The 25887-nt window shown below is 50.5% G+C and overlaps 1 protein-coding gene across 3 annotated transcripts in view; it reads right to left on the reverse strand.

The window, feature by feature from the left end:
- FAT2 (FAT atypical cadherin 2) overlaps window positions 1-23882 on the reverse strand; it is a 71585-nt gene extending 47703 nt beyond the window's left edge. For all 3 annotated transcript variants that reach the window (XM_079770967.1, XM_079770966.1, XM_079770968.1), the window contains exons 1-2: window positions 22914-23882; window positions 602-3876 (exon numbers count right to left, since the gene is read on the reverse strand). In XM_079770967.1, the coding sequence (XP_079627093.1) occupies window positions 602-3857 (3256 nt within the window). In that variant the 5' untranslated portion in view covers window positions 3858-3876; window positions 22914-23882. The remainder of the gene's footprint in view (window positions 1-601; window positions 3877-22913) is intronic.
- Window positions 23883-25887: the final 2005 nt, after the last annotated feature.

Below are 25887 nucleotides of genomic sequence, written 5' to 3' on the forward strand. Positions count from 1 at the left end.
TATATGATAGGATAAAATGCAGCCATTCAAAAGGAATGACAAAGATTTATATGTACTGATATATAAGATATCCTGGAGTTATGTTACATGAAAAAAATAAGTTTCAGAATTAGAGTCTATTATGTTTTCATAATAATGACACGAACAGTGATAATATCCCAGAATCAAAGAAGAAAATTTTAGAAGATTATAGACAAAATTGTTAATAAATACTGTATCTGGGGAGATGGGTCACAGGGAAACATTCATTTTTAAATTATATATAAGATATATAACCATGATGTATTACTTTTATAAGCAAATATATGTAATATAAGTTTGTATGTGTGTATGTGTATGTATATATACATACATATACAGATGCTAGTGATATGGTTAATTCGACTTAAATGGATGTGCACACATATGCATATATATATGTAGCCCCAGTATGATAAAAACAGATTAAAAATCAAATGAAAGGGACAGGAAGGAGAGTTCCTATTTATAGCTTTTCTTTTTCGCCTGCAGTCTGACTGGACAGATCAGGACAGATTCTGATTTACCCTAGCCCCATCCTCTCCCAGCACCTGGCACTCCCATCCTGCCCCACTCCCGGTACCTGTGTCTTGGTTGATGCTAAAGGCTGTAAGACTGGTGCCGTCCCGCAGGAAGTACTGGAGCTCCCCATCCAAGCCACTGTCATCATCGTGGGCAGTCACTACGATCACCTGGGTTCCCGGGGGGCTGTTCTCCTGTACTTGGCCCTGGTGCACAAAGGAGTCAAAGCGGGGAGGGTGGAGATTCTCATTTACATCCAAGACTATCACCTCCACATGGCAGAGGGTCCTGCGAGCCAGGGGCCTCCCATTGTCACTGGCCCACAGGCTCAGGTTATACCCAGCCCTCCTCTCAAAGTCCAGCTCTTTCTCCAGAGTGAGGGCACCAGTCATCAGGTCCACGTGGAAGGTCCCATGGGCATCATTTAACAGGACATGTCGCACCTCTCCCGCTGGGCCCAGGTCAGGGTCAAAGGCATCCAGAAATGTTAGGATAGTTCCTGGGGGCAGGTCCTCTGGGACCTTCAGGCTGCTGAGTTCTGTGACGCACTGGGGGGAGTTGTCATTGACATCTTCCAATGTGATGGTAAGGTCAGTGACAGAGAAGAGCTGGTGGCCCTTCCTGGGCTGATCCCTGGCTTCCACCTTGAGTATGTACTGAGGTTCTGATTCCCTGTCCAGGTGCCCTGTGACAACCAGTTCCCCAGTGAGGGGATGGAGGGAGAACTTCTCCGTGGGGCTTAGCAGGGTGTAGCGAACCCTCCCATTGTCATCCGAGTCAGCGTCTTTTGCTTTCAGCTCTGCAATTGTGGTTCCAACTTCTGTGTCCTCTGAGATGGTTATCTGGTATCCACCAGGAGGAAATCGGGGTGCATTGTCATTGCAGTCTTTCACATGCACTGTCAGCAGCTTCCAGGAGGACTTCCGGGGCGTGCCCAGGTCATACACTGTGACATTGAGGATGTAGAAACTGGTGGCTTCATAGTCCAAGGGGGCAGCTACAGTAAGCAGCCCTGTCTCCAGCTCAATGTCAAAGCATCCCTCTTCATTGCCATCTGCAATCACATAGACCAGTTTGCCGTTAAAACCAGTATCAGGGTCAGTGGCTGCCAGGCGGGCCAGGGTGGTGTTGAGAGGAACACGCTCCAGGATGTCAATGGACTGCGGGAAGTGGTCCTCAAACTGTGGGGCATGATGGTTGATCTGATATGCACTTAAGGAAGTAAAGTCCTCATCATCGGAGTCCTGGCTCGGAAGCCCAACAGAGTGGAGGATGGTCTTTGTGAAACGTGTCAGTACCCCTGTTTTCTCACATGTTATAGGAACCTCGAGACGGGGGTCTTTTACTACAGTAAGATTCAAAGTTGTGGGTGAGGCATAGTATTTCCCATCTGAGGCTGTAATTTTCAGGGAATAACTGATGGGTTGACTAGAAGTATGGTACATAAAAGAGCGTTTGAGGGATATCACTCCAGAAGAACGATTTAGATAAAAATACTCTAGCTCATTGCCTGACACAAACTCATATTTGAGGTTCTGAAGCTCATCCACATCTATAGCTGACACAGCCATCACTGGTCTTCCTACCGGCCAGTCTTCCCGGAGAGACCCAGTGCAGTTGACTTCCTCAAACATAGGTTTGTTGTCATTCAAGTTATTGAGCACAAGAGAAACAGATACTTCCTTTTCTTGGCGAAATGGGGATCCCCAATCTGATGCCCGTATCTGGAAGGTATAAATTCTTTTCATGAGCTCATAGTCCATGGGTTTGGTGGTGGAGATGATCCCCAGATAAGGGTCGATAGAAAAGGGCACATCTTTTGGATGAGCAATGGAGTAGGTGACATAGCCATTCTCCCCATGATCCCGGTCTGTGGCAGTCACAGTCAAAACACTGGTACCTGGAGGGATGTTCTCATCAAACGTGCCAGCATAAGACAACCTGTGGAAGACGGGGGCATGGTTATTACAGTCCACGATGTCGATGACCACAGTGGTGGAGGCCAGACCCGGGGAGGTTTTGATGTGTAGCTGGTAGTGGGCTTGGTCATGGAAGTCCATGAGCTTCGTCGTGGTGATGAGTCCGGTGCGAGCATTAAGTTTAAACCCTGCGCCCTCTGAGGATGGCTTTAGAACATACTGCAGGTTGGGGAAGGCTCTGGTTACTTTCACCATCACTACGCGGCTGCCAGGAGGGGAGAACTCACTAAGCTGTACTCTGTAAATGGGCTTCTCAAATTTGAGGGAAGCCAGTTTGGAAGGGGGGAGGTGAAAGCCCCTGATCTGGGAATAGAAAGAAGGGCTGCCCCCACTCCTGGCCCGCAGGCTGAGGTTGAAGCCATGAAGGTGCTCCAACCAGTCGATGTCTCTGACAGACACCAGACTGAACTCACTGCTCCGGGCGTAAGACTTGATGGCTTTGAAGTACTTCCCGGGGTCACCATCCACAATTTCCAGTGAGTCCACTTGGCCTGAGCTGTTCGCATCTACCGCGACAGTGGCATAGGGGGCCCCCTCACTGCTGTCTGGTGGGGCCACCACCACAGAGGTGATGGCCGGGAGCTTCCTGAGGGCCGGTTCTACATGGATGACGAGTGCAGCCAAATTGCCAAACCCATTGCCCTCGGAGATTTTCCGCATGCGGTCCACGGCCAGCACCTGGAGTTCATACTTCCCTCGCCAGGTGACGTTGAGCTTCCCAGCCAACGTGACCACGCCGCTGGTGGGATGGATGGCAAATATCTCCGACCTTGCATTAAAGGCATAATAGAACTCGGCGTTCTGGCCCAGATCCGCATCCGTGGCGGTCACCTTGCAGATGGGGCTCTTGAGGGCCATATCCTCCGAGATGGTGACTCGGTATGAAGGTGGGGAGAAGAGGGGCTTCAGGTCATTCTGGTCCAGGATGTGGACCACCACGCGGGTCAGAGCTTCTAACTCCAAGGTCTTCTCCGCGGCTTGGACAATGAGGGTGTAGCTGTCTCGCACCTCCCTGTTCAGAAGGGCGGTGTTGCTGCTCTTCGTCCTGATTCTCAGAAAGCAGAAGTTGCCCACCACGTACTCTTCTGTTTTGAACACACTGGCCACGTCCCCAGAGATGATCCGGTACCTCACTGCCCACTGGGGCTCGGCGATGTAAATGCCCATTTTCACGGAGCTCTCCACGTAGGTCTTGGGAGCAGAGTTTTCATAGATGGTCGCATTATAAAGGGTGTGTGTGAAGCGCAAGGAGGAGGAGGCGATGATCCCTTCCAGGGGCTTGTCACAGGTTGTACAATGGAGCGAGAAAATGACAAAGCCCAGCAAAGCAATAATCATGGTGGAAACTCCCGAAGCCCTAAGCAAAAAAAAAGAAAAAGAAAAAAAAAAAGCACATTAGGAAGAAAATGGTTTCCACTGCTGTAGTTCCTAACTGGGGGTGATTTTGCCCCTCAGGGGACATTGTCTGAAGATATTCTCAGCTATCCCAGCTTGGGGGCAGGGGTGCTGATGGCATTCAGTGGGTAGAGGCCGGTGATGCTGCTCAACATCCTACAATGCACAGAACCCCCCTCCCTCCCCACAACAAGAAATGATCCGGCCCCAAATGTCAATAGTGCTGAGGTTGAGAAACCTTGTATTTGAGAAATAACAATAACAGACTAGTTTAAATCTCAAGGGCACCTGGCACATACAACACAGTCCTGACCTCTTCTCTGCTTTTCCCCAAAACCTTCAGTGGCTCCCCAGTGATGGTAAAATAGTTCCAACCAGCTCAGCAATCTGTCCCTTCCAGAGGCTAAGCTCCAGTGAAACGGAACTCCGTCGGCATGTGTAGGGCTGCAGGAAAACCAAGCGGCCAGGGTCACGGGCCTGGCATCAGGCTGCCTGGCCACCAGCCCTGGCTCCACTGCTTACTACCTGGGAGCCTTCCTGGGCAGGTTGCTTAATCTCTGTGCGCCTCCATCTCCTCTTCTCTAGAATGGGCATAAGATTATTGTCAACCTCATTGGGTGCCTGACACATAGTAAGTTTTAACTTACTAGCTGTGATTAGTAACAGGAAACTAAGTTTCACAGAGGGAGAGGAACTGCTCAGAGCCTTGCAGCAAGATAGAAGCAAAGCAAGAGTTAGGTCTGGAACTCCTTGCAGCACGGGCCAGGGCTGCTTGCCCTATCCCAAGCTCACCTGTCCCTGTCCCAGGACAGGTCCCTCTGGACAGGAGGACCTGACTCTGACTCACCTTGTAACCTTGAACATAGAAAACTCCTCAATGCCTGGGATGTCAGAGCTGACATGGACCCTAGGGATGAGGGAGTTCTGATCCTGCTCCTCATGCACGGCTGAGGAAATAAAGTCCTGGGCGGGGTAAGATCTTGCCCCGTGTCATGTGGTGCGTGGCCAGGTGAGACCGAACTGACCTAATGCTCCGCCCCTCAAACACTTGCTGCTCTCCCCATTCTCTCCCTTGCCTTTCCCCACAGGGCTTGTCCCTGAACGCAAGCCTGGCTGAAAATGTGAGGCTCATGGGGGCAAGGACAGGACAGGGCAGGGAGGAGGGCAGAGCTGGTTGCCAAACTGGGCCTCCTAGAAGCTGGTGCCTGCCGCTCATGGGAGCTGAGCGCGGTGGCTGCCGACAGATGGGCCCCGCATTCCTGGATGGAACAGGCAGGACTTGTTTTTCCAGCTGCCTGCTCTTCAAAGGCGAGGAAGAGTTAAACTTCCAGGGCAAGGGGGAAAGGGAAAGTCTTGCATCCTCCTCTTTCCAGATTTTTGAGGGAGGGAACCCAATGCAGGTTCTTTCAGACCTTGCAGGTCCATCCCAGGATGGGAGGCAGGATGGAGGCAGGAATGAAAAAGGGGCCAAATGCAGGATCTGAAAACTAGTGACAGAAAAGAATGTGAATATGCCCCGTTCTCTGGCCTCCCTACTACCATTCCTCACTTCAAATCCTGTTGGTGGTGCCCTAAGCCTGGGCACCCCAGGAAAGGGAGGGCCGGGTGGAGGCAGGTTCTACACTTGGGGTCCTAATGCCAGTTACAGAAAAAAGCATTGTCTGCTCTCTACCCCTCCTGCCCCTATGCTCCTTACTTACCACTGCACCCTCCTGGAGCCTGCCTGAGGCCAAAGCCATACTCACTTCATCCCTGATATAGTCCACTGCAAGCAGGAGGGTCCCCTGAGTTGTTTGGACCCTCCCCCGCCCCCTCCGCCGTGCTGCCTTCCCCACAGGATGGCATTGCTTTGGAAGTTGAAGCCAGGGGAAAATGAGTGCTTACCCCACTCCCAGGTCCACTCACTCCATGCGCGGCCCAGTGAGCCCAGGGTGCACGCAGCCTCCAGCTCCACCTGCCCTGCTTTGCGGAAAGCTTCCTGTTCACCAGGTCAGCACCCGTGTCAGACAGGTCCCAACAAGACACCCCGCTCGGCAGCTGCACAGGAGGCTTGCAGAGTGGGGGAGGCGTTAGGGTGAACTGTAGGGAAGGGAGCAGGGGCGGAGTCTCCCTGGAGGGGGATGAGATGCAAAGAGAATGCACCCTTGGGTGGGGGTGGGGTGCCCAGGGCTGTATTCCAGCTGAGGGACCTGCAGGCCTGGCGACTGGTTTGCTAAGGAAAGGACCTATGTCTGGGCATCAGTTTCCTGGCATCAGGTCCAGGCAAGTGAACAGGTTTGCAGGGTGCAAGGCCCGTTGGGCTCCCTGAGGCACCCTTCTGGCCCACACCACCTAGCACCGCTGTTTTGAAACACCTTGTGAAAACATAAGTCAGTTTGTATCACTTTCCTGCTTAAATTTTTCCAGTAGCTTCCCATAGTATTTCAGTTAAAATCCAAACTCCTTACCATATCCAGGATGACCCCATACTATCTGGGCCCTGCCTTCTTCTCCAATGATTGTTCACCAAGCTGCAGCCACACAGGCCCTTTCTCCTCTGCAGGCCCTTTCTCCTACAAACTGGGATCTGCCTCAGGGCCTTTGCACTTGCTGTTTCCCTCTCCTTAAGATTCTCACATGGCTGGCTCCTTCTTGTTATCCAGTTCTCAGCTCAGATGTCAACTCCTCACCCTCATTTTGATGTAGTGTCCTTCCTAACACCCTTCTTTATCACATCACTCCATTTTCTCCAGGGCAGTTATCGCCATACAGTATGCTCTTGTTTATTTGTTTAATGACTATCTCTTGCACTAGACATTGGACTCCACGTAGACAGGAGCTTTGCGTATCTTATTCATGAATGAATTCCCAGTGCCTAGCTCAGTGCCTTGTGTATAACTACTAGTTGAAAAATGGAACTGTTTGGACTTAGGAAAAGCAATGACAGAATGAAAGTAGAAAGAACCTTTAATGAGCATCTCTTACTTTTTGAAGCTGGAAAATAGTCCCAAAGAAAGAAAGGGCCCAGCTGGTGTGGCTCAGAGGTTGGGCGTCGACCTATGAACCAGGAAGTCACAATTTGATTCCTGGTCAAGGCACATGCCCAGGTTGCGGGCTCGGACCCCAGTGGAGGGCATGCAGGAGGCAGCCGAGCAATGGTTCTCTCTCATCATTGATGTTTCTATCTCCCTCTCCTTCTCCCTTCCTCTCTGAAATCAATAAAAATATATTATATAAAAAAAGAAAGGGACTTGCCTAAGGTCACATGGTGAGAACTAAAGCCAGGTCCTTTCCTCCTGACCATGCTGCCAGAAAGAGAAGCTGTAGTCACATGAATCTAACTGTTTGGGCTCTTGCTAACTGCATCACATCGGGTAAGTTGCTCAACATCTCTGAACTCTAGTTTTCTCAGCTGTAAGATGGGGCTATTAAGAGCACTGCTTTCATGGGGTGTAATGAAGACCGAATAAGGCCATGCACATTAATGTGCTTAGCACAGTGCCTGGCCCATAGGAAAGCACTCAATAAATCTTAGTTATTATTAGTTTTCAAAGCCAAGGCAGAATCAAAGCCTAAGTTTGGGGTGAGGGTGGGGGCCCCTGAACCCTCTGGGAAGGACCAGCCTGCACCCTGGCAGAGCAGGAAGCCGCTGGTTGCTGGTCGAGTCTGAGCTTGCTGGCCCTGCAACAGGCTGTTCTGGGAAGCTGCGAGCAGGCGCTTGTCTGGGGTGGGGCCTCACGCTTTTGGCTCCCCAGGCCCGGAGAGAGATCGGCATGTGGGTGAAATGTGCACATTTGCAAGAGGCACACACACTAAGGAGGCAATTTTTGAATAATTTTTGTGGGTTCATTAGTTGTACATGCCTACTTGATGGAATGAGTATGATGTGAGTAAATAAAGGGATGGGATGGAGCTTGTGTGTGCACAGGTGTGAGCAAGTGCAGGTGGGGGTTCATGAATGGACCCTTTTAGGATATGTGTGACTCAAACTCTGCCTCCTTGTCACTCCTGACCCCATTTCAAAGATGGGAAGACAGCAGAAGGTGGTTCACAACACACAGGTTCTGGCTGTGTGACGTTGGGCAAATGGCTTACCTTCTCTGACTCTAACTTTCCCTACTTCATAAAACCATTTTTTTAAAAAATGTATTTTTATTGACTTCAAGGAGGAAGGGAGAGGGAGAGATAGAAACATCCACGATAAGAGAGAATCATGGATCGGCTGCCTCCTACACGTCCCCCACTGGGGATCGAGCCTGCAACCCAGGCATGTGCCCTGACCCGGAATCAAACCGTGACCTCCTGGTTCATAGGTCGATGCTCAACCACTGAGCCACGCTGGCCGGGCCATAATACCATTTTGATAATGACATTAGTTAATGTACACAAAGGCTAAACATAGTTTTCAACAAATACCAAATACTGTTACTTTCTAGCAGCTGGCTCATACTATTGGCTGTTGAGTTTGTGGGTAATGAAAACTCTCAGGCATATTATCAGGTCACCCTCTCTCTGTTCTTGTGCAGGCTGATTTTCTGCAGGTAACTGCTGGAGGACTTTAGTGAGACCCTGATTAATTTCACCCTGTGTTTCAGCCCACTGCTCCCGCTTCTCAGAATCTTGATTTTGATATTCAGAAACTTGGCGGTTGTAACATCCATGTCTTAACCCAAGTCATTGGTAAAAGTCTGAGCATAGCTGGGAGGAGCAGGGCTCTGAGACCTTCCCTGTTTTCTTGGTTAGTGATCTCAAGTGCAATCCTGGAATGAGTCCTCTCAGAATGTGGAGAGCTCCCCGTCCCTGGGGGCATCCAAGCAGAGTCTAGGTAGCCCTTGGGGAAGATGAGAAGAGCTCTAAAGCGCCTTCGATCTTATGCAGGTATACGTCTTTGGCCTGTGTGAGCCTATGGTCTCTGTTAGACCCTAACGGGGCTTTCAAAGGCAGTGAGGGATTTCCCATGGCTGTGGATCAGGGTTGTTCAATCGTCAGTGTAGTAAGCTGCCCTGGCTGTTGGGAGACCTAGATCTAAGGTCCCTCTTCCCTGTGTAGCCTTGGTCAAGTTCATCACCAAAGCCCGGTGGCCCTCTTTCCTCATCTGTAATGACATGTGTATGTTGGGGGAGGGGCTGGGATGGATCAGTGACTTGAAACCCCTCTATTGCTTTCCGAGGCAGAGTCTCTTTCTTTCCCTAATGAAATTGAACACAATCTATAAAGAGATCAAAGCAGAGCTGCACTATTAGAAGCAGGGCTGGAGGCCTAGGACTCTGCCCCCAGGCTTGACCTTCATCCCCCTGGTGAGCACCCCCTGGGAAGCACAGGTTAAAAACCTGGAGTAAAGACCTGTAAGAGCCCCCTCCATCTGACAAGCTGGGGTCCTGCTAGTCTAACATTCTGTGTCCCGTCATGGAAGGTTCTAAGACGTGTGGTTGGATATGCTATGATTCTAATGCTCTATGATGGGTGTTCGTAACGGTTAGTCCCCATGCAGTCACTCAGGCGTTCTGGTTCTAGAAGTCTATGACTCCGGCTAATTCTATCCCTCCATGAGGAACCACCTGTACTTGGAGGAATTCAAAGCCCAACCAAACTGAATTAAAGAAGCTTCTTCCGGATTTGTTCAAAACAACAGGCTTTGTTTTTGAGGATGAAATTCCTCCCTGTCCCTCCCAGAAGTACCCAGGCCCAGGCCGGCGATGGCATTCTCTCTCGTGGCCCAACACCTTCCCTTTTCTTAGCCATGACACAGACGATAATTAATAACCCACACATTACTCCTGGGAAACACATCTGCCCTTTTACTCCCATATCTAAGATAAGGGAAACTGAGATTTGCATGGCACACCCAAGGCCACCCAGGAAGGCGGTGGCTGAACTGAAAAGACAGACACATTTCCTAAACCTGGGTGCTCTGGGGAGAAGCAATGAGATAGGATTTTTTAAAAATTTTTATTTGTTAATCCTTACCTGAGGATATTTTTTCCATTGATTTTTAGAGAGAATGGAAGGGAAGGGTAGAGACAAAGAGAAACATCAATGTGAGAGAGGCACATTGATTGGTTGCCTCCCACACTTGCCTGGACCAGGGCCCAGGCCCAGGGAGGAGCCTCCAACCGAGGTAGGCGCCCTTGACCAGAATCAAACTCGCGACCCTTCAGTATGCGGGCCAACGGTGTAACCACTGATCCAAACTGGCCAGGGCGATAAGATTTTTTTTTTAAGTTGGTAGAGCTTTTCATGAAATAAAGAGCCACTGGATTCATTCCTCTGGATTGGAGAATGTTCACACTCTACCCTCCCCAAATCTAAATGTAAAATGACCATGGACTTGGGTACCTCGATATATATTTTCTGACCCTACTCTGCTCCGGCCACTGCATCTCCCTCAGGCATCCAGTGTTAGGGCTGGCTTTTGTGACTGTCAAGAAAGAATCCTAAACATATTCAGTTTGTTAGAAAAGCTATAAAAGTAGCAATGGTGGTAGTGATGGTGAGGGATTAGGAGGGATTGTGCCTTTGAACCAGAATTTAAATTGTAAGTGATAGAATGGTGACATTCCAGGTACCTGCTAGATAGAAGTCTTTAACTACTGAAATAAAATTTCCCCTTAGAAGTAGGGAGCCATTGGTTTTTTAGAAGAAGCAGGATCAGAACAGAACCACATGCTGGGAAGAGTAATCTGACATCAGATCAAAAGGGAGAGTTTCCCATTGAAGACTCCCGCTCTGCTGTGGACTGGGTTTGAACACCAGCTTTATTGGTTTAGGCCAACTGGAATTCGCTGTGAATAGGAGGGCTTGATTTACCTCCAGGAAACTTGGATGAACACTGGGGTCATTTGCTGGTTTGTAGGCAGCAGCCACTGCTAGGTTCTCATGTAACAAAACAAGTCAAAGAACTGGATATGAACTGGAAAAGGGCCGTGCCTTGCGTCTGTGATGGGTCGTGTGACCTTGGGAAGGCCACAGAACCTCTTCTGAGCCTCAATCTCCCTGTCTGTAAAGTGGAGCTAATAGCTACTCCTTCCTCCTTCCCAGGGCTGCAGGGCACAGGGAGGAAAGACACAGAGTAACACCTTATCAGGCCCAATAATGGCTTGATACGTGGCAGCCAAACCACCAGCAGCCTGAGAGGCTGCCTTAGGAGAGTGTCTGTAAAAGCCAGGCCCGCACAGCCTGGAATCAGAGGGAAAAGAAAAGGAAGTCCTCGCCTAGGCATGGGCGAAAGGGAGCTGGGACTCGGGGTCCCCTTCTTTATCGGTATTCCAATTATCATTATTGGTGACAAAAAAATTATACTGTCCTATGTCAGTGTGGTAATCTATACGTCTTCAAAAAAAGTCTTCATGCATTATCTCACTTGGTCTTTGAATAGGAGGTACAGTCCTGGATAGAATGAATAGGATGAAAGTGGACTCTGGCGTCAGATAGACCTCATTTCAAATCCCAGCTCTACCACTCACCAGCTGTGTGACCGTGGGCAGTGGTCCCAGAAAAAGGGACATGATAATAGCACCTAATCTCATGGAGTGGTTGAGAAGGCTGAGTGAGAAAGTGCATGGCAAATTCCCAGGACTGGGGTACACTCCACACAAGTGTGACTGGACCAACGTCATCCTATCATGACGCTTTTCGTTGCTCTTGTTTTGTAAACGAGAAACTGAGGCTCAGATCATTTGAAAGTTCTGCCCAAGTCCACCCAAGGCTGGAATACACTCAGTACAAGTGTTACTGTACCAACATCCATTGTTACTGAACCCATATTCCCGGAAGAGAGACTCCCGCCTTCTGAGTCTCTCTTCCGGGAATATGGGTTCAGTAACAATGGATGTTGGTACAGTAACCAACAATGGATGGGCTGGAGCGAACCTCCAGAGCAGCGTCTCCAACAGCACTTGACAGTGATGGCTGTGTTCTAGTGTTCCGCTGTCCAAGTGGGCGGTACTAGCCACAGAGGACTGTCTAGAATTTGAAACATGGATGGTCTACCTGAGGAAGTGAGTTTGTAATCTTACTGCATTTTGATTGACATAGCCAGACGTGACTAGTGGCTACCACATGGCCAGCGCAGCTCTAGAGAGCCCAGCACAGGAACCAAGCATGCATAGACTCGGAGGAGGAGTCCGGTCCACCTATCCCGCAGGCACACCCAGGGCCCACAGTACTTTTAGGGCCCATGAACATTTCTCTCAAATTCAGAAGAAAACAAACAATTGGGTTGAAGAAAATGTTTTTATATATAATAATATATTCATCTTTATACTGATGTCGTCAGAAAACATTTCTAATATTGTTTTTCATGGAGGAAGGGACCTGCAAAGGCTAAAATGCCTAGGACCCTCGAAAGCCACAATGTGACACTTGGAGGTGGACATTGGAAGAAAACAGAGAGCTTCCAGGAGCCTGGGCTTTGGGGAAGAAAAGGGATAAAGTATCAGCAGTATTTTGATGATGAGAAGTATTTTGTTATTGAGCCTCCTATACCAAAGTCATTTATTAATTTATTCAGTACATTTTTAATGGAGGGTTTGCCCTGTGACAGGTATTCTAGAACAGGGAGCAAGACAGATGAGGTCCCTGCTCCTGTAGGGATTGTATTCTGGCGGGGGGGGCGGGGGGGGGGCGGGTGGCAGGGAGGGGGAGAGAGAGAGAGAGGGAGGGAGAAAGAGAGGATAAAAAACTATACAGTATATCATTATATCAGGTGTGAAAGGTGAGATGAAGAAAAATTATGCAGGGCAAGGTTAAAGAGTGATGTGTGGGAAATACTGTTTTGGAAAGGGTGGTTGGGAAGTCCTACATGACAAGGTGACATTTGAGCAGGGAAAGAGCCACAAAGCCCTCTTGAGAAAGAATTCCAGGGAGAAGAAACAGGCAGCGCAGAGGCCCTGAGGCAGGAACGAGGAGGTTGTGCAGGCAGATTAGAGGGAGCAAGGAGGGAAATCAGGGAGGTGGCCCAGGTCCTTTCAGGTAAAGAAAAGACTTGCAGTGAGGTGGGGCCCCACTGCAGGATTTACCTGATGGAACAGAGGAGAGAGGGATGTGGTGTTAGAGATGAACTCCTAGGATCACTAGAATGGGAACCCAGGCTTCCTATCCTCATGGCTTTGCACTGGCCCGCTTCCCCCTACCCAGGTCCTCTCCCAACCTGGGGGCTCCTCAGGAGCCCACAATTCCATGGTCCTTCTACTCATTAGCCAGGGTAGTTGGGAAGGAGCCAGGCTTTGGGATCAGACCTGCCCTCAATCTTGTCTCTGCTTTTATCTAAGGGCCTTGCTTCCTCTATCTTAGCCTCAGTTTCCCCATGTGTGAAGTGAGGCTAGCAATGCTTACCTCACTGGAGGACTTAGTGAGTTTATGCATGGAAAGCATTTAGCATTGTGCCAGGAACACAGAAAGTCATTAATGTTATTACTATTATTAGTTACTACTATTACTATTGTAATAATTATAGTAATGTCATTAACTATTACAATAGGTATTCAAAAAAATGTGTAGAATGAGGGAACTCTTCTCTGTATGTGTACTGATTCCCGCCCCCCCATTCCCCTTGCACCCTTCTACACACACACACACACACACACACACACACACACACACACCCCTGTGGGTTTTTGTGACATTCCTTCTCTCCTTGCAACAAATTGTAATAAAGCTCAAGCCACAGCTTATGCAGCATTAAAATAATTGCTATTCCTGTCACACTGGGTACAGAGAGGTCACAGATGTGACCTCATTCCAAGTCTGAGGGGGCGCAGGTCATGGGATGAAGTGGGGAGAAGAGGGTGGGCAGTGAAAACACTAGGTAGAGAATGGCATGCACACCCTGCAACAACATGGGTTTCCTGCCGCTGCCGGGGTGACCGCTCTGGGCCTCATCTTAACGTGGTTTATAAAAGGAGGCCATTCAGCATAGTCCCCTCTCTATCCAGGACAAAACACACTTCCTTCCCAGGGGGCTCGCTGGCCCTGTGGCCACCCGTGAGGTGAACCCTGCTCCTCTTAGCTGAGAAGCTGCTGGGACCAAAGCCTCTGCTAGTTCCTTGTGCATGAGACCATCAGCCACCCACGGCCACCCCAGCCAGGCCACCCCAGCCAGGCACCCCGGGGGTGGGGAGGTTACAATAAGAGCCAGATAAGAGCTGTGCAACACGACAAGGGCCACAGAACACGATGGCCACCTGCTCACGCTCTGGAGTAAGGCAGCCCGTATTTGAGTCCTGTCTTGCCCCATTGCTGGGCCTGACCTTGAGCAAATCGTTGACCCTGCCGGAGCCTCAGTCTTCTGACCTATAAACTGAGGAAGGTAATCATCAGGCTGCCGTGAGGGTCAGTTAAGATGACAGTTGGCACAAGGCTGCGCCTGTGAGCCCTCAGCAGTCACTGTTGTGCTGAGGATGGGGCAGGGATTGGAGGCCCTACTCCTCTGGTGCCAGGAGGCCTCAGTAACATATCAGATCGCCCAGCAGGGGACCAACTGGGAGACCCCTGGGCAAGCTCCTCTTTTCCTGGGGCTTCCACTTGACCATCTGGGCACTGGGACCAGGCCCTGCTCTCCTGTCTTACTGAGTAACCCTCCATGGAGCTATTGTCAATGGTGGGCCCTGAAGAAAGCAAGGTTTGGGGACTATGAAGGGCTTACAGAGGCACAGGCACTGGTCACAGCGGGTGTTTATTGAACATTTACTATGTGCCAGGGCCTGCGGTAAGCGCTTGGCATGCATTATCGCTTTTAAGCTAGCTTACAGCAACCCTATAATTATGCTCATTTTGGGGATAAGTGAGTCTCAGAGAGGTTACCTAACCTCCAAGTTCACACAGCTAACATGTGGCCAAGCAAGGATTAAAACTCAGATCACCTGTGTATCTAACAGTTCCTCACCCACCTCCCGTGTCCTCAGGTTAGAGAGAGGGCTTGGGAAGAGGGAGGGATATACGATCCCTCCCCCAAAACAGGATCCTACAATGATGGGTCCTCGAACACCAGCAAACACAGCATTTCAGCAAAAACTTCATCTCTAGTCCTCCCTCTGGATCCCATTCCCTCTGGTCTGGCCTAGCCCAGCTGCCTGCCTGTCTATCCAAGGCCAATCCCCTCTGAGCAGAACAGTTTAGGGGCACAAAGCCGGCAGGCGGGCAGGCCTGGGCAGGTGGGAGCGGCTTCTATCTGTGGGGCAAGGCAGGCGGTTCGACTGTCTGAGACACCCGGTCTTGCAGTTTTGCAGGCCCAACCTGACTGAGGGCCAGAGGCACTAGAGGGGTTAGGGCTGATTTGGGAGCATCAGGGTGCATACTAATGAGATGCAAACAAGCCTAGAATGGTGAGCTCCAGGTCCAGACCCAGATCCACGTTTAAGCCCCCTGGTCTCTGTCCTCATGATTCCTCTTACCCAGGGTAACTGCTCCACCAGCCATAGGCAGACACAGAATTCAACCAAGCTCTGTTCTCACCCACAGGGCTGGCCGTGGACCTGAACCAGCCGTTCCCACCATTGGGAATCCCCTAAGGGTGTGGGGGTGGGGCTTAAAAAGACATATTCCCAGCCCCACCCCAGATCTACTGAATTAAAATCCTCAGGGGTGGGGCTCAGGAATAGATGTTTAACAAGTTCCTGGGGGTGATTTTGGTGCGTCTGGTGTTTGGGATCCGCTGAAAAAGGGAATCTCTTTCTCTGTGATCTTATCTTCTGCCATGCCTATTTCAGACCCATATGTGGTACTCTCCTAGGCCCCAGTGGAGAGGGAGTGGGAAGTTAAGAAAAGACCACAATTTTCATGGCGTTTATAGACTAGAGAAGTGTTTCTCAAATGTCAGTGTGTTAAAAACCACAGCGTCATCCTTGAGAAGTTTGATGTATGAGTTAGTAGGGCCACTGTGGGTTCAGGTGCACGTTTCCCTGTAGGTGGTCCACTAACCACTCCTAGGGAAACATTGGCCCTCAGGCAAAGCAGACGCAAGGTTATCTCTAGGTCAAATAGAAGAATGCAGGAGAGGGAAAGCAGCAGATCTGATTCTTGCACTTGACTTTCACCTGGAAATCTCTGGGTCTGCAAATCTCACTGTTCATCAGCATCTCAAAACCCAGAGGCAACTGTTTCTCTTCCCAGATAGACACCAGCCCCAGGAACCATGTTCTACTTGCAGTGAATAGAACTGAACCTGAAAATAAAAGGGATCCGTCCACATCTACATACCTCGTGACCCAGCAATTCCACTCCTAGTTATACACACAACGGAAGTGTGTGCCTACTACATTCGCCAAAAGATTTGCACGAGAACGTTCAGAGCAGCACTCCTTATAATAGCCCACATTGGAAACAACCCCAATGTCCATCCAGAGCAGCATGGATAAGTGAATTGTGGTAGTCATACGTGGAATGCTATACAGCAAAGAAAACCAGGCATTGCTCTGGGCAACAATATAGAGGCATCCCGCTCACATAATGTGGGTGAAAGCAGCCATATATAAAGAATACATACTGTGCTATCCCGACTATATATAGTTTAAAAACAGGCAAAAGCTATGGATTACATTAGAATAAAGTTAACCTTGGTGGGGCAGGTGGTGACTGGAAGGGGGCGGGGGTGTACAAAGGAGGTGTAGGGAATGGTGGAAATGTTCTAATTCTTTATCTGGAAACTGGTTAGTTTCTGGAAAGTTCATTGGGCAGTAAGGACACTTGGGTTTTGTGTACTTTTCTGTGTGCATATTATACTTGATTAGAAAGTTTCCTAAAAGTGCTAGTAGAGGACTTCAAAGAGGACTTGTAAAAAGAGGGAAGACATTTAAATAATAAAAGCATCTGACAGGCAGATTGCACAGGATTTCATAGCTATGGGATCTTGGACTCTTTCTGCCCCAGGAACCAGGAAGGAGACAGTTCTCAAAAACCAAGAAGCTCGGAGGCGTGCCAGGGCACACCAGGGCTGTGGAAAACCGAAGCCTCAGCAGTTCCCTGTCCCCACCCCCACCGGGCCCGCCCTCCGCAGAACCGCAAGCACCGTGGCAAGCCCACTTCCACTAGGTTCCCAGGTTCCGCTCAGTTCCAGGTCATTGGGGTTCACTTAATGCAGCCTTTTTCTGTCCTGAGAGCAGTTTTCTGGTCCATTTTCTTGTTTGATCCCCTCAGAGACCCTATAAGGGGAGCAAGGAGTATTCTCATCTTATAGATGGGGAAGTTGAGACCCAGAGGCAGGGGTCAAAAGACTTGTCCAAGGTCATACTGCTAAGCAAGTTGCCCCGTCAAGACTCAAACACCAGGCTCAGCTTCCAGATCCAACCCTTTCACAATGCGCTGTTCCCAGTAATAGCCATGCTGGTGGTAGCACCTGTCGCTTAGTGAGCACCTTCTCTGTGGATGGACCCAAGGAAGTAGGTACTATTACTTCATTCCCATTTCACAAATGGAAAAAAAACAACAAAACTGAGAGTCAGGGAGTTCCAATGCCTTGTCCACGGTCAATGGCCAGTTGGAGAGGAGGATGGGTTGGAACAGTCTGTCTGAATTGAGTCTGAGCCCTGAACCACTAGCCCAGTGGCTCCCAAACCCAGTTGGACCTCACCTGGAGTTCCCGTGGAGCTTGCAGAAATACAGGTCCCCTGACCCCACCCCAGACCCCACATTTTAATTTTGTAGACTTAGGATAGGTCTGAGAAACCAGTATTTTTTAATAACAGTCCTAGTCATTGGGGAGGCTCAGCTCTTAACAATTCTACCCCTGAAATATGACAGTGTAAACAAAACAATTTAAAGGTGAAGTTTAATGTAGCAACTTCCAAATTAACTAACTCACTGAGCCTCTCTAATCATTAGAGTTCTCCTAACGAGGGTACACACCCCAGAGGCAGGTTTTCGGGAACAGCCCAGCTGGCTGGGTCATAGCTGCACTTGGGGTGGGGTGGTGACTGACAAGGGATCCTAGGAGGGCTCTGGGGGGCTGGTGAGGCCATTGTTTGTGTTCACTTGGTAAACATCCACCAAGCTGTAACTTAAACGGATGCACTCTGGTTTGGAATATTTACAAAAAGAAAAAAAATCAAGGTTGACCACTTGTCAGAGACACTGTACAAGGAATCTTTGCACAGGTAGAGAGCTGTGTTAGAAATCCAATAGGGGCCTTCTCATTGTTCCCTTCCAAAAGTTTGAGATTCTGGGATTTAAATTGTCCAAGAGCCTATGACTTCTGAGTCAATCCCAAGATTTCAGGAGCCCCCAAATCTGTAAAGTGGCTAACATTTAGTGAGCTCTTAATGCATGGTGACTATCGGCTTTACATGTGTCCACTCACAGCTGCCCTGTGAGGTGAAGAGCACGCTGCACCCCTACCCCTCAGGGAGGTGGAAGGATGTGCCCAAGGTCACAGTTAGGATAGGACCTCCGACCCCTGGCTCCAGAGCTCATGCGCCCACCATGGTGCCATACTAATATTAGCTCTGCCCCTTCCCAAGGCTGAACTTCTAAATGTCTAAAGGACGCATTCTGTGCCATCTAGCCTTGCATTTGCTGGGAGGACCCCAGCGGGGAGGGGATGCTGCAGGGGTAGACAGCAAGCAGCTCTGACCTGGGACATGTGAGCACACACAGGCCAACACGCACACACACGCTGACGTTACCCCACAGCTGGCATGTATAGTCCTGCTCAGCTTGCTCCGAGGCCAACTACTGTGGGCACTGGAGCTGAACGGGAACTGGGAACTGGAGAACTCTCCAGTGTGGGCTCCCTGCCCCCAGCCAGGGGATAGACAGCTGCCCTGCCACCTCACTGTCCCCGCTGCCTCCTCCTTGCAGGGGCCACGCCAGTCTCAGGAATGGATGAAGACTCAGCAGGGAGGGGCCAGGGAGGAATTTCTCTCTCCTGCAGGCTCCAAACTGGAAGGCATCACCTCTTTCAAAACGAGGTGGATTTCAGGAAATAATTTGATAATCAATGGGTAATGGTAGAATTTTAGGCTCTGTACTTGGCCAAGGGGAAACAAGACATCTTAAACTTCTATTCCAACCCCTCTCTTTAAATGCATGTTCCAGTCATAGCCACGTACACCCAGCCAAGGTACTCTTTGCCGTAACTCCTTCAACACGGTCCTCCAATATTTACAAAATAAAAGCCAGGCTCCTGTGATGATTTTACGAAGTCCTTATGTTTTAGAGATATACATGGGAAATATTTCCAGATGCAATTATATATCTGGGATATGCTCCAAAATAATCTGGTGAGGCAAGGATCAGTGGGGATAGAGAGAAAGCGTTAATTGTTGAAGCTGGTTGATGGGTTTGTGGGTTTGTTTGTTTTTTAATACTATCCTGCTTACGTTTGTATATTTCTAGAATTCCCAATTAATAAAAAATTACATATAAATTACTTTTTTTTTTTAAAGCACACTTCTTGGCCTGGCACACAAGGCCTTCAGTGACCTGGTCCTGCTTGGCTGATAGTTCCTACACACACCTGCCGTCACCTTTGAGCCACTGTGCCTTTGCACATGCTACTTCCGCTTTCTGAATTGCCTTTTCCTTAGTTAAGCCTTATTCCGCTTTCAAAACTTGTGGTCAGTGACAGCTCCTCCCAGAAGCCTTCCTTGACCCTATAACTGGGCTCACTCACTCCTCTGGGCCCCCCTGCCAGCCCGAGTTTGCCTCTGTTTTACCACCTACCTCGAGGTGTTGTAACCACCTACTACGGGCCTGCCTCCACCGACTGTGAATCTGGGAGCCTGCCACTCCATAAGTGCTTACTCAGTGTCTATTGAACGAACTGCCTGTTGAGGAAACAGAAGCTGTGTGACCGAAAGGAAACTGCTTAGCTTTTCTGAGTCTATTCGTCTCTACACTGAAAACCATAGCAACAACAAACAGAAAAGGTAGTGCACAGGGACAGACGGCCTGCAGGTATCTGCAAGTCTAACCTAGTGACGGGTGCATAGGGGGGCTGCGTAAATCGGGTTTTCTTTCCAACATTGAAATTGTATGCTCAGAAATGGCTCCCAGAAATGACACACCCACCCAGGACACCAGCGCTAACTGGCTATTGACTTTAGGCAAAAATTCAAAATCTAGGTGTCATCTGTAAAATGGGACCCATAATGCTTGAAGGCAGATTTCAGGGAACTCCTGAGGACCTTGCCGTTGTGCAGTTACAGATTCCTGCGGACTCGCTGGCAATAAGTATGGAGTGGTGTGTGCGCACGCTTTTGTGGGGGGGGGGGCGGGGGGAGGTGTTGGTGAGGGTTGGGGGAATGGTCTGATTGATGTCCCCCATCCTCTGAAGGGCAGCTTAAGCTTGTTGCTAATCCCTAATTGTCTCCAGAGTATATGGGGACAATTGACTGGCCTCCAAGACTGACCACCCGTATAGAAAACAGTGTCATCTCATTACCTGGATTAGGCAGGAAAAGGCAGAGCAAAGTGAAAAGATCTGGCTAGGGGGCCTGCCTTTCCCACTCACTTGCTGTGTGACTTCAGTCAAATTACCAGCCTTCTCTGGTGAGACTTCAGTGTCTCCATCTGTCTGATAGGGCCCCTTCCACTCCCAGCTCTTACCTGTGACTGGGTTGGGCTAATGCTTAGTAAGGGACAGTTCTCATCTATGACTTAGAAATGAAAGCCCATTCATTCTCTCAACAGATATGCAATGAGCTTCTTGTATGTGCCAGGCATGCTAGATACAGGTGCATGCCTGAGCAACACTTAGTAGAAGAGAAAATATCAAACAAAAAATATACAAATAACTAAAATTCCAACTGTGATGTGTCTGAGGAAGGAGAACCTTAGGGTGCTGTGGGTGATCTCCCCTCTTGCGGGGAGCCCCGTGATGACTTCACTGATGACTGCGAACACAGCGACTAAGGCCCTGAGAACGACATGTAATGCTCACATCAGTTCTCTGAGAAAAGGATTATTACTATCCTCATTTTTCTGGGGAGGAGGCTGAGCATTAGAGAAGCTGTGGCTCAGGTCACACACGACTACTTTCCAGGATTTGGACCCACACTTTTCTTCGTATGCCTGTCTAGAAACCCCATTATGAATGGAAGCATTCGTACCAATAGTCATAGAAATAGTAATACCGGGGTTCTGGGCTAGCTGAGCTTGTGCTGGGACCCAGCAGGCAGGGGAGCTTCCAGAGGCTCTGCCCATCCGGTCCTGAAGAAATCCAAAAGCAGGGCCCATCCGGAGTTCAGGAAGGTCCCTGAGTGTACCAACCTTGCTGCCCCCAGCACACACTGGTTTTCTCTAAAGCTGTCCCACATTCTCTCCCACCTGACCCCACCTGGCCAGCAGCAATGCCGGTGCCATGGCCTGTGGTGCGGCAGCTGGAAGGAGACTTTCCAGGCGGAGGTGAGTTCAGAGCAGAGTGTGCAGAGTGGATCATGGTGGCCCAATTCACAGGGGATGGTGTAGAGGCAGCTCAGGAATAGAGGGAGCCCTCCCATAGAAAGCACAGGCACAGCTGGCCTGTCCCACTGGGAATGTCAGTGTCCTTCTGGGTCTGGTTCCCTGAGTCCCTAAGGAGGCCACTAAGAGTCATGGAATCAGTGGGGAGTTCCAGAGAGACCTTCGCTCCCTCTAGTTATTCCCCCATTTTACAGATGAGGAAACTGAGGCCCCAGATGCTCACGGAATAGGGGCCCCTCTCACTCCTTCGGGCTAGCTAACATCATACACTCAGCTCCTTCCTGCCAGAGAGTCACGTGGGTTCCTGGGGGACCCAAGCTGCCGCTACTGATGAGGGATGTTAAGCCCCTTGGATTCCTCTCCCACAAAATGCAATCATTCCTGCTCTGCCTACCTAACAGGCTTGTCAGGGTGAATCGATTAATTCCGGCTCTTATTAATCCAACCACCTTTACAAGTAGGGAAAAGGGCCCAAAGAGGTAGTCGGAGGCCACAGAGCCTGTGAGTCACAGAGACGCAAATAATGAAATTTTCTTTTCACCTTGCCTGCTTTGAAAACTCAAATTTTTCAAATGACTGTGCATACTCAGCACAGGCCCCCAGCACAGAAAGCATCCAGCGCATGTCAGCTGTAATAATAGCTGCTAGAACTGTCCTGCGTGGAGGGCACTGCCAACATACCCGGGCTCAGCTCCCCATCTGTGCAGCCAGCTGAGGAACAGAAACACTGGAGTCCTGAGCCCAGGCACCAACTCCAGAGTGTGGCTGGGGGCAGAGGCAGCCTTCCGAGCCCTCGGCACACCTGGGCACAGCCCGCTTTCCCCACATTGGGGCAGATAGTACCCCCCCGCTCCCCAGTAGAGGGCTGAACTCTGGCCTGGTGGCTCTGTTCAGCGTTCCACTCCAGCTCTCCTGCCTCCAAAGATATGCATCAGATTCCTGCTTCCCCCAAGATGGGAGAATAGAGCTGCCCCCACTCCCCCCACCCAATCCCTTTCACAGCCCTAGTGAGCACCCCATTTCACAGCCAGGAAAGCTGAGGTTCTAATCCGGGTGAGCTAAGGAGTCGCAGGAGAGCCAGGGCTGGCCAGGTTACCTGACTGTCCCTCTGGCCCTCCCTCCACCTTACCAGGTGGCTTTGTCTGTCATAGGGCTCCCTGGACACACACAGCAGCCAGCACCTCTCCTTTCCCTGGCCTCAACATTTCCCCTAAAACCACAGAGAACATGGCCCTGAAATCTCCCTAAAGGCTCATCCCCAGAGAGCCCAAGCAGGGGATTTCATTCTTCCGGGGACAGGAGTCTAACTTTCCATTCATGCAAATATGACCTTGCTCCTCCATGAGATCAAAGTCCTAGCCTTGTCCATTCCTGAGCCCCAATCCCCCGGCCCCAGACTCAGGCTGTACATCTCTAGCTTCATTCAGTGTACCTGGGCGATCTAAGGCCCAGGTGTCCCTGTCCTACCCCTCCATGCCGGCCTCGGTCATGTCCTGGTTCTGTCCCCACTTGCCAAGAGTCCCCAACACCCACCTTCTCTGGGACAAGGCACAAGAATGGATTAGCTTTGCACCCCCCCGCCTGGCCCTCCCCCCCGCCAAGTTGCCATCCGCCAGCAGTTCTTACCTGTGCCCTTCAGGTAGGGGAGGGTGCCCGGCTGGGCTGCTGGGCTGGAGCTCCTTTCGCTAGCAACAGGGGCTGACAGGCTCCGGAGAGAGGTGCAGAGAGGGAGCAGGAAGGCGCGCACTGCAATCCGCACTCCAAAGAGGCTGCTGAGAAAGTTGGAGTAGGTGTGTCCCAGCCCAGGAGGAGGAGGGAAAAGGAGGTGGGAGAATTGAGGCGGATCATCCCCTCCTGCCAGCTCTCTGTCTCACCGAGAGGGAGGGAGGGAGCCAACTGGTTTGTGGCCCAGAACTCACGGTGGGGAATCGAGTCATGGAAAATGACGGCTGGAAAGTTGCTGAGAAATCAGGCCCATCTCCACCTCCCTTCTCAGTTTTACAGGGATCAAGGGAGACCCTAGGCAGGTAGTGCTTGCCCCAGGACACAGAGATCAGAGCGGGATTGGGAGAGGACCCAGGCTGCTAGCTCTCTGGGGCCCCTGCCCTCCCCCACGCTATGGATCTGAGAGACAACCAGTCACCCCTCCGCCCAGCACCTGGTTCCAAACCCTGGCACTGCCATGTCCTGTCTCAGTAAGCTTGGGCGAGTGATGTCATCAGAGCCTCAGTTTCCTTTTCTGGAAAAGATGGAGGCAGTAACTCCTACCTCCTGAGGTTGTTGTGGGGGTTGAATGAGATAAAGTTGGTGGAAAGCATGTAGCAGAGAAAGTCCCTCATGAAAGGTAATTCTTCTTATCCTTGTTACTGGCTGTGACCCCCTTCATAAATGATAGCCTCTCTGAGCGCTGGCTGCCGTCTGGCTCTGAAATGGGGCAACAAGAATCTCTGCTTCCTACGGTTGTGCAGGATGATGAGACAGATGATGTGTGCAAAGAGCAAAGCACAAAGCCTGGCATCTCGCTGGGAAGCAAGACATCTTCGTTTTGATGTATTTTACAGGGTGCCTCTCTGCTCTGGCTCCCCAAATATTCCAATGTGCTCCCCATGTTGAGAACCAATGTTTTAAGGGAAGGGAAGAAGAATTAGACAGAAAATGGCTCTCTCTCTCTCTCTCTCTCTCTCTCTCTCTCTCTCTCTCTCTCTCTCATTGCCACCCTTTTCGTTATAGATGTATTCATTTGCTTGTTTCTTGTGCACACACAGGTAAAGCCCTGCCCCTCCCCTTTTCCAGGCACTGGGCCAGGCTCTGGGGACTTAGAGGGAAATGAAATAGTTCCTGCCCCACAGAGTTAAAACGGCTCCGCAACCATCCTGTCTAATTCCCTCTCTCTCCCCCCAGGACTTGCAGCCCCCTCTGCAGCCTTTCTGGCAAATAAGTGAGTCTTTGCTTGCACACCTCTAATTACAGGGAGCTCATTACCTCTCCCAGCAGTCAGTTCTGATTGTTAGTAATTCTACTTGATGTTCCGCTGAGCAGCCAGCCTTGAACTGGTTAATACTCAAGAATTCTACATATTATTACTGTTATTATAAACTATATGATCCAAGGCAAATGACTTAGATTTGCAAAGTCTCTGTCTGTTTCCTTATTTGTTAAATAGACTCACAACTTCTGGGGCCACTCAGAACAGATCTACTTCCTCTACCATGGGACAGAAACTGAGGCCTGGGTCTGTGGTCTCGGACTTAGTTTCCTAGAAGTTCAAGCCGGACCCTGTGGATAAGTGGAACCGTTAAGGTTCGTGAGGCTCTTGGCTGTTTCCCAGCTTTCAGAATATGTTCATTCATGAGCTGCTGCAGCCATGACGGGCTGTGCCCCGGGGACCTGTCATTAGCAGCAGGGATGGCCACAGGGGTCAAGCAGGCTGCTGCGGTGTGTTGCCCAAGGTGCCCAGAGGAGCTCCCTTCGAGGAAGACTCTCCCAGGTCCCCTCCCCCAAGCTGCCTCAGCCCTGCATGAGAATCCTAGGGGTTTGCAGTGTGAGGGGAGCTACTGCGATCCACTCTCCACTCCGGTGGGAAGGCTACCCTGGGTAATTATCCACCTGGCTGATTGCCGCCCAAGTCCCCGAGCCTGGGCCGGTTAGGCATTAACCCGAGGGAGGGTGGCTGAGCGGCCCCACGAGCCCTTTGACTAGTCATGTGTGGAGTGGCAGGCGACTGTCTTCCTTCAGACCCCCATCTGGGCCAAGGGTGGCCTCCAGCCTGCCCAAGGCAGGGCCTGTCCCCTGGGGGGCAGGGAAAAGGGGGAGGTGAGTGTTGGGATAGGTTGCAGAATCCCATAATGCTACCGGCATTCCTCCTCTCCACTCCTGACCCAGGCCCTAATCCCTGCCCTCCCTGCTGGCTCCAGGACCCAGCGGGGGATCTGCTGCCTCTAGTCCTTCATGCACCAGGAGATGGACTCCTCAGCGTCCTCCCCAGCATGCTTGGAAGCCTCTTGTTCCCAGGCCCCTGCTCACAGCCTCCTGGGTATCTGAAATTGTACTTATCTGTCTCGGTACAACCATACACCACCTCCCTCTGTGAGCTCCCCCTGACCATGCCCCAGATCTGATCGATTAGTAATAATCCTATATAATAACAGGCTAATATGCAAATCGACCAAACAGCAGAACGACCGGTCGCTATGATGCGCACTGACCACCAGGGGGCAGGCGCTCAACGCAGGAGGTGCCCCCTGGTGGTCAGTGCACTCCCACAGGGGGAGTGCCGCTCAGCCAGAAGCCAGGCTCATGGCTGGTGAGCACAGTGGCGGGAGCCTCTCCTGCCTCCACAGCCAGCGAGTGGTAAGCAGCGAGGGGTCCTGAACTAGGGCACAGGCCGGGCTGAGGGACACCTCCCGCCCCCAGTACACGAATCTTGTGCACCAGGCCTCTAAGGCCTCTAGTAATACTGATAATTGTCCATGATAATTGTCAGGCACTCAACTCAGCACTGCAGGGATTATCTACTTTCTCTGAACACCACCACAATGGATTAGGTGCTGTTATCAATCTCTATTTTTCACATGAGAATCTGAAGCTCACAAAAGTTTTA

This window comes from Cnephaeus nilssonii (assembly GCF_951640355.1).
Source record: "Cnephaeus nilssonii genome assembly, chromosome: 5".
Lineage (NCBI taxonomy): Eukaryota > Metazoa > Chordata > Mammalia > Chiroptera > Vespertilionidae > Cnephaeus > Cnephaeus nilssonii.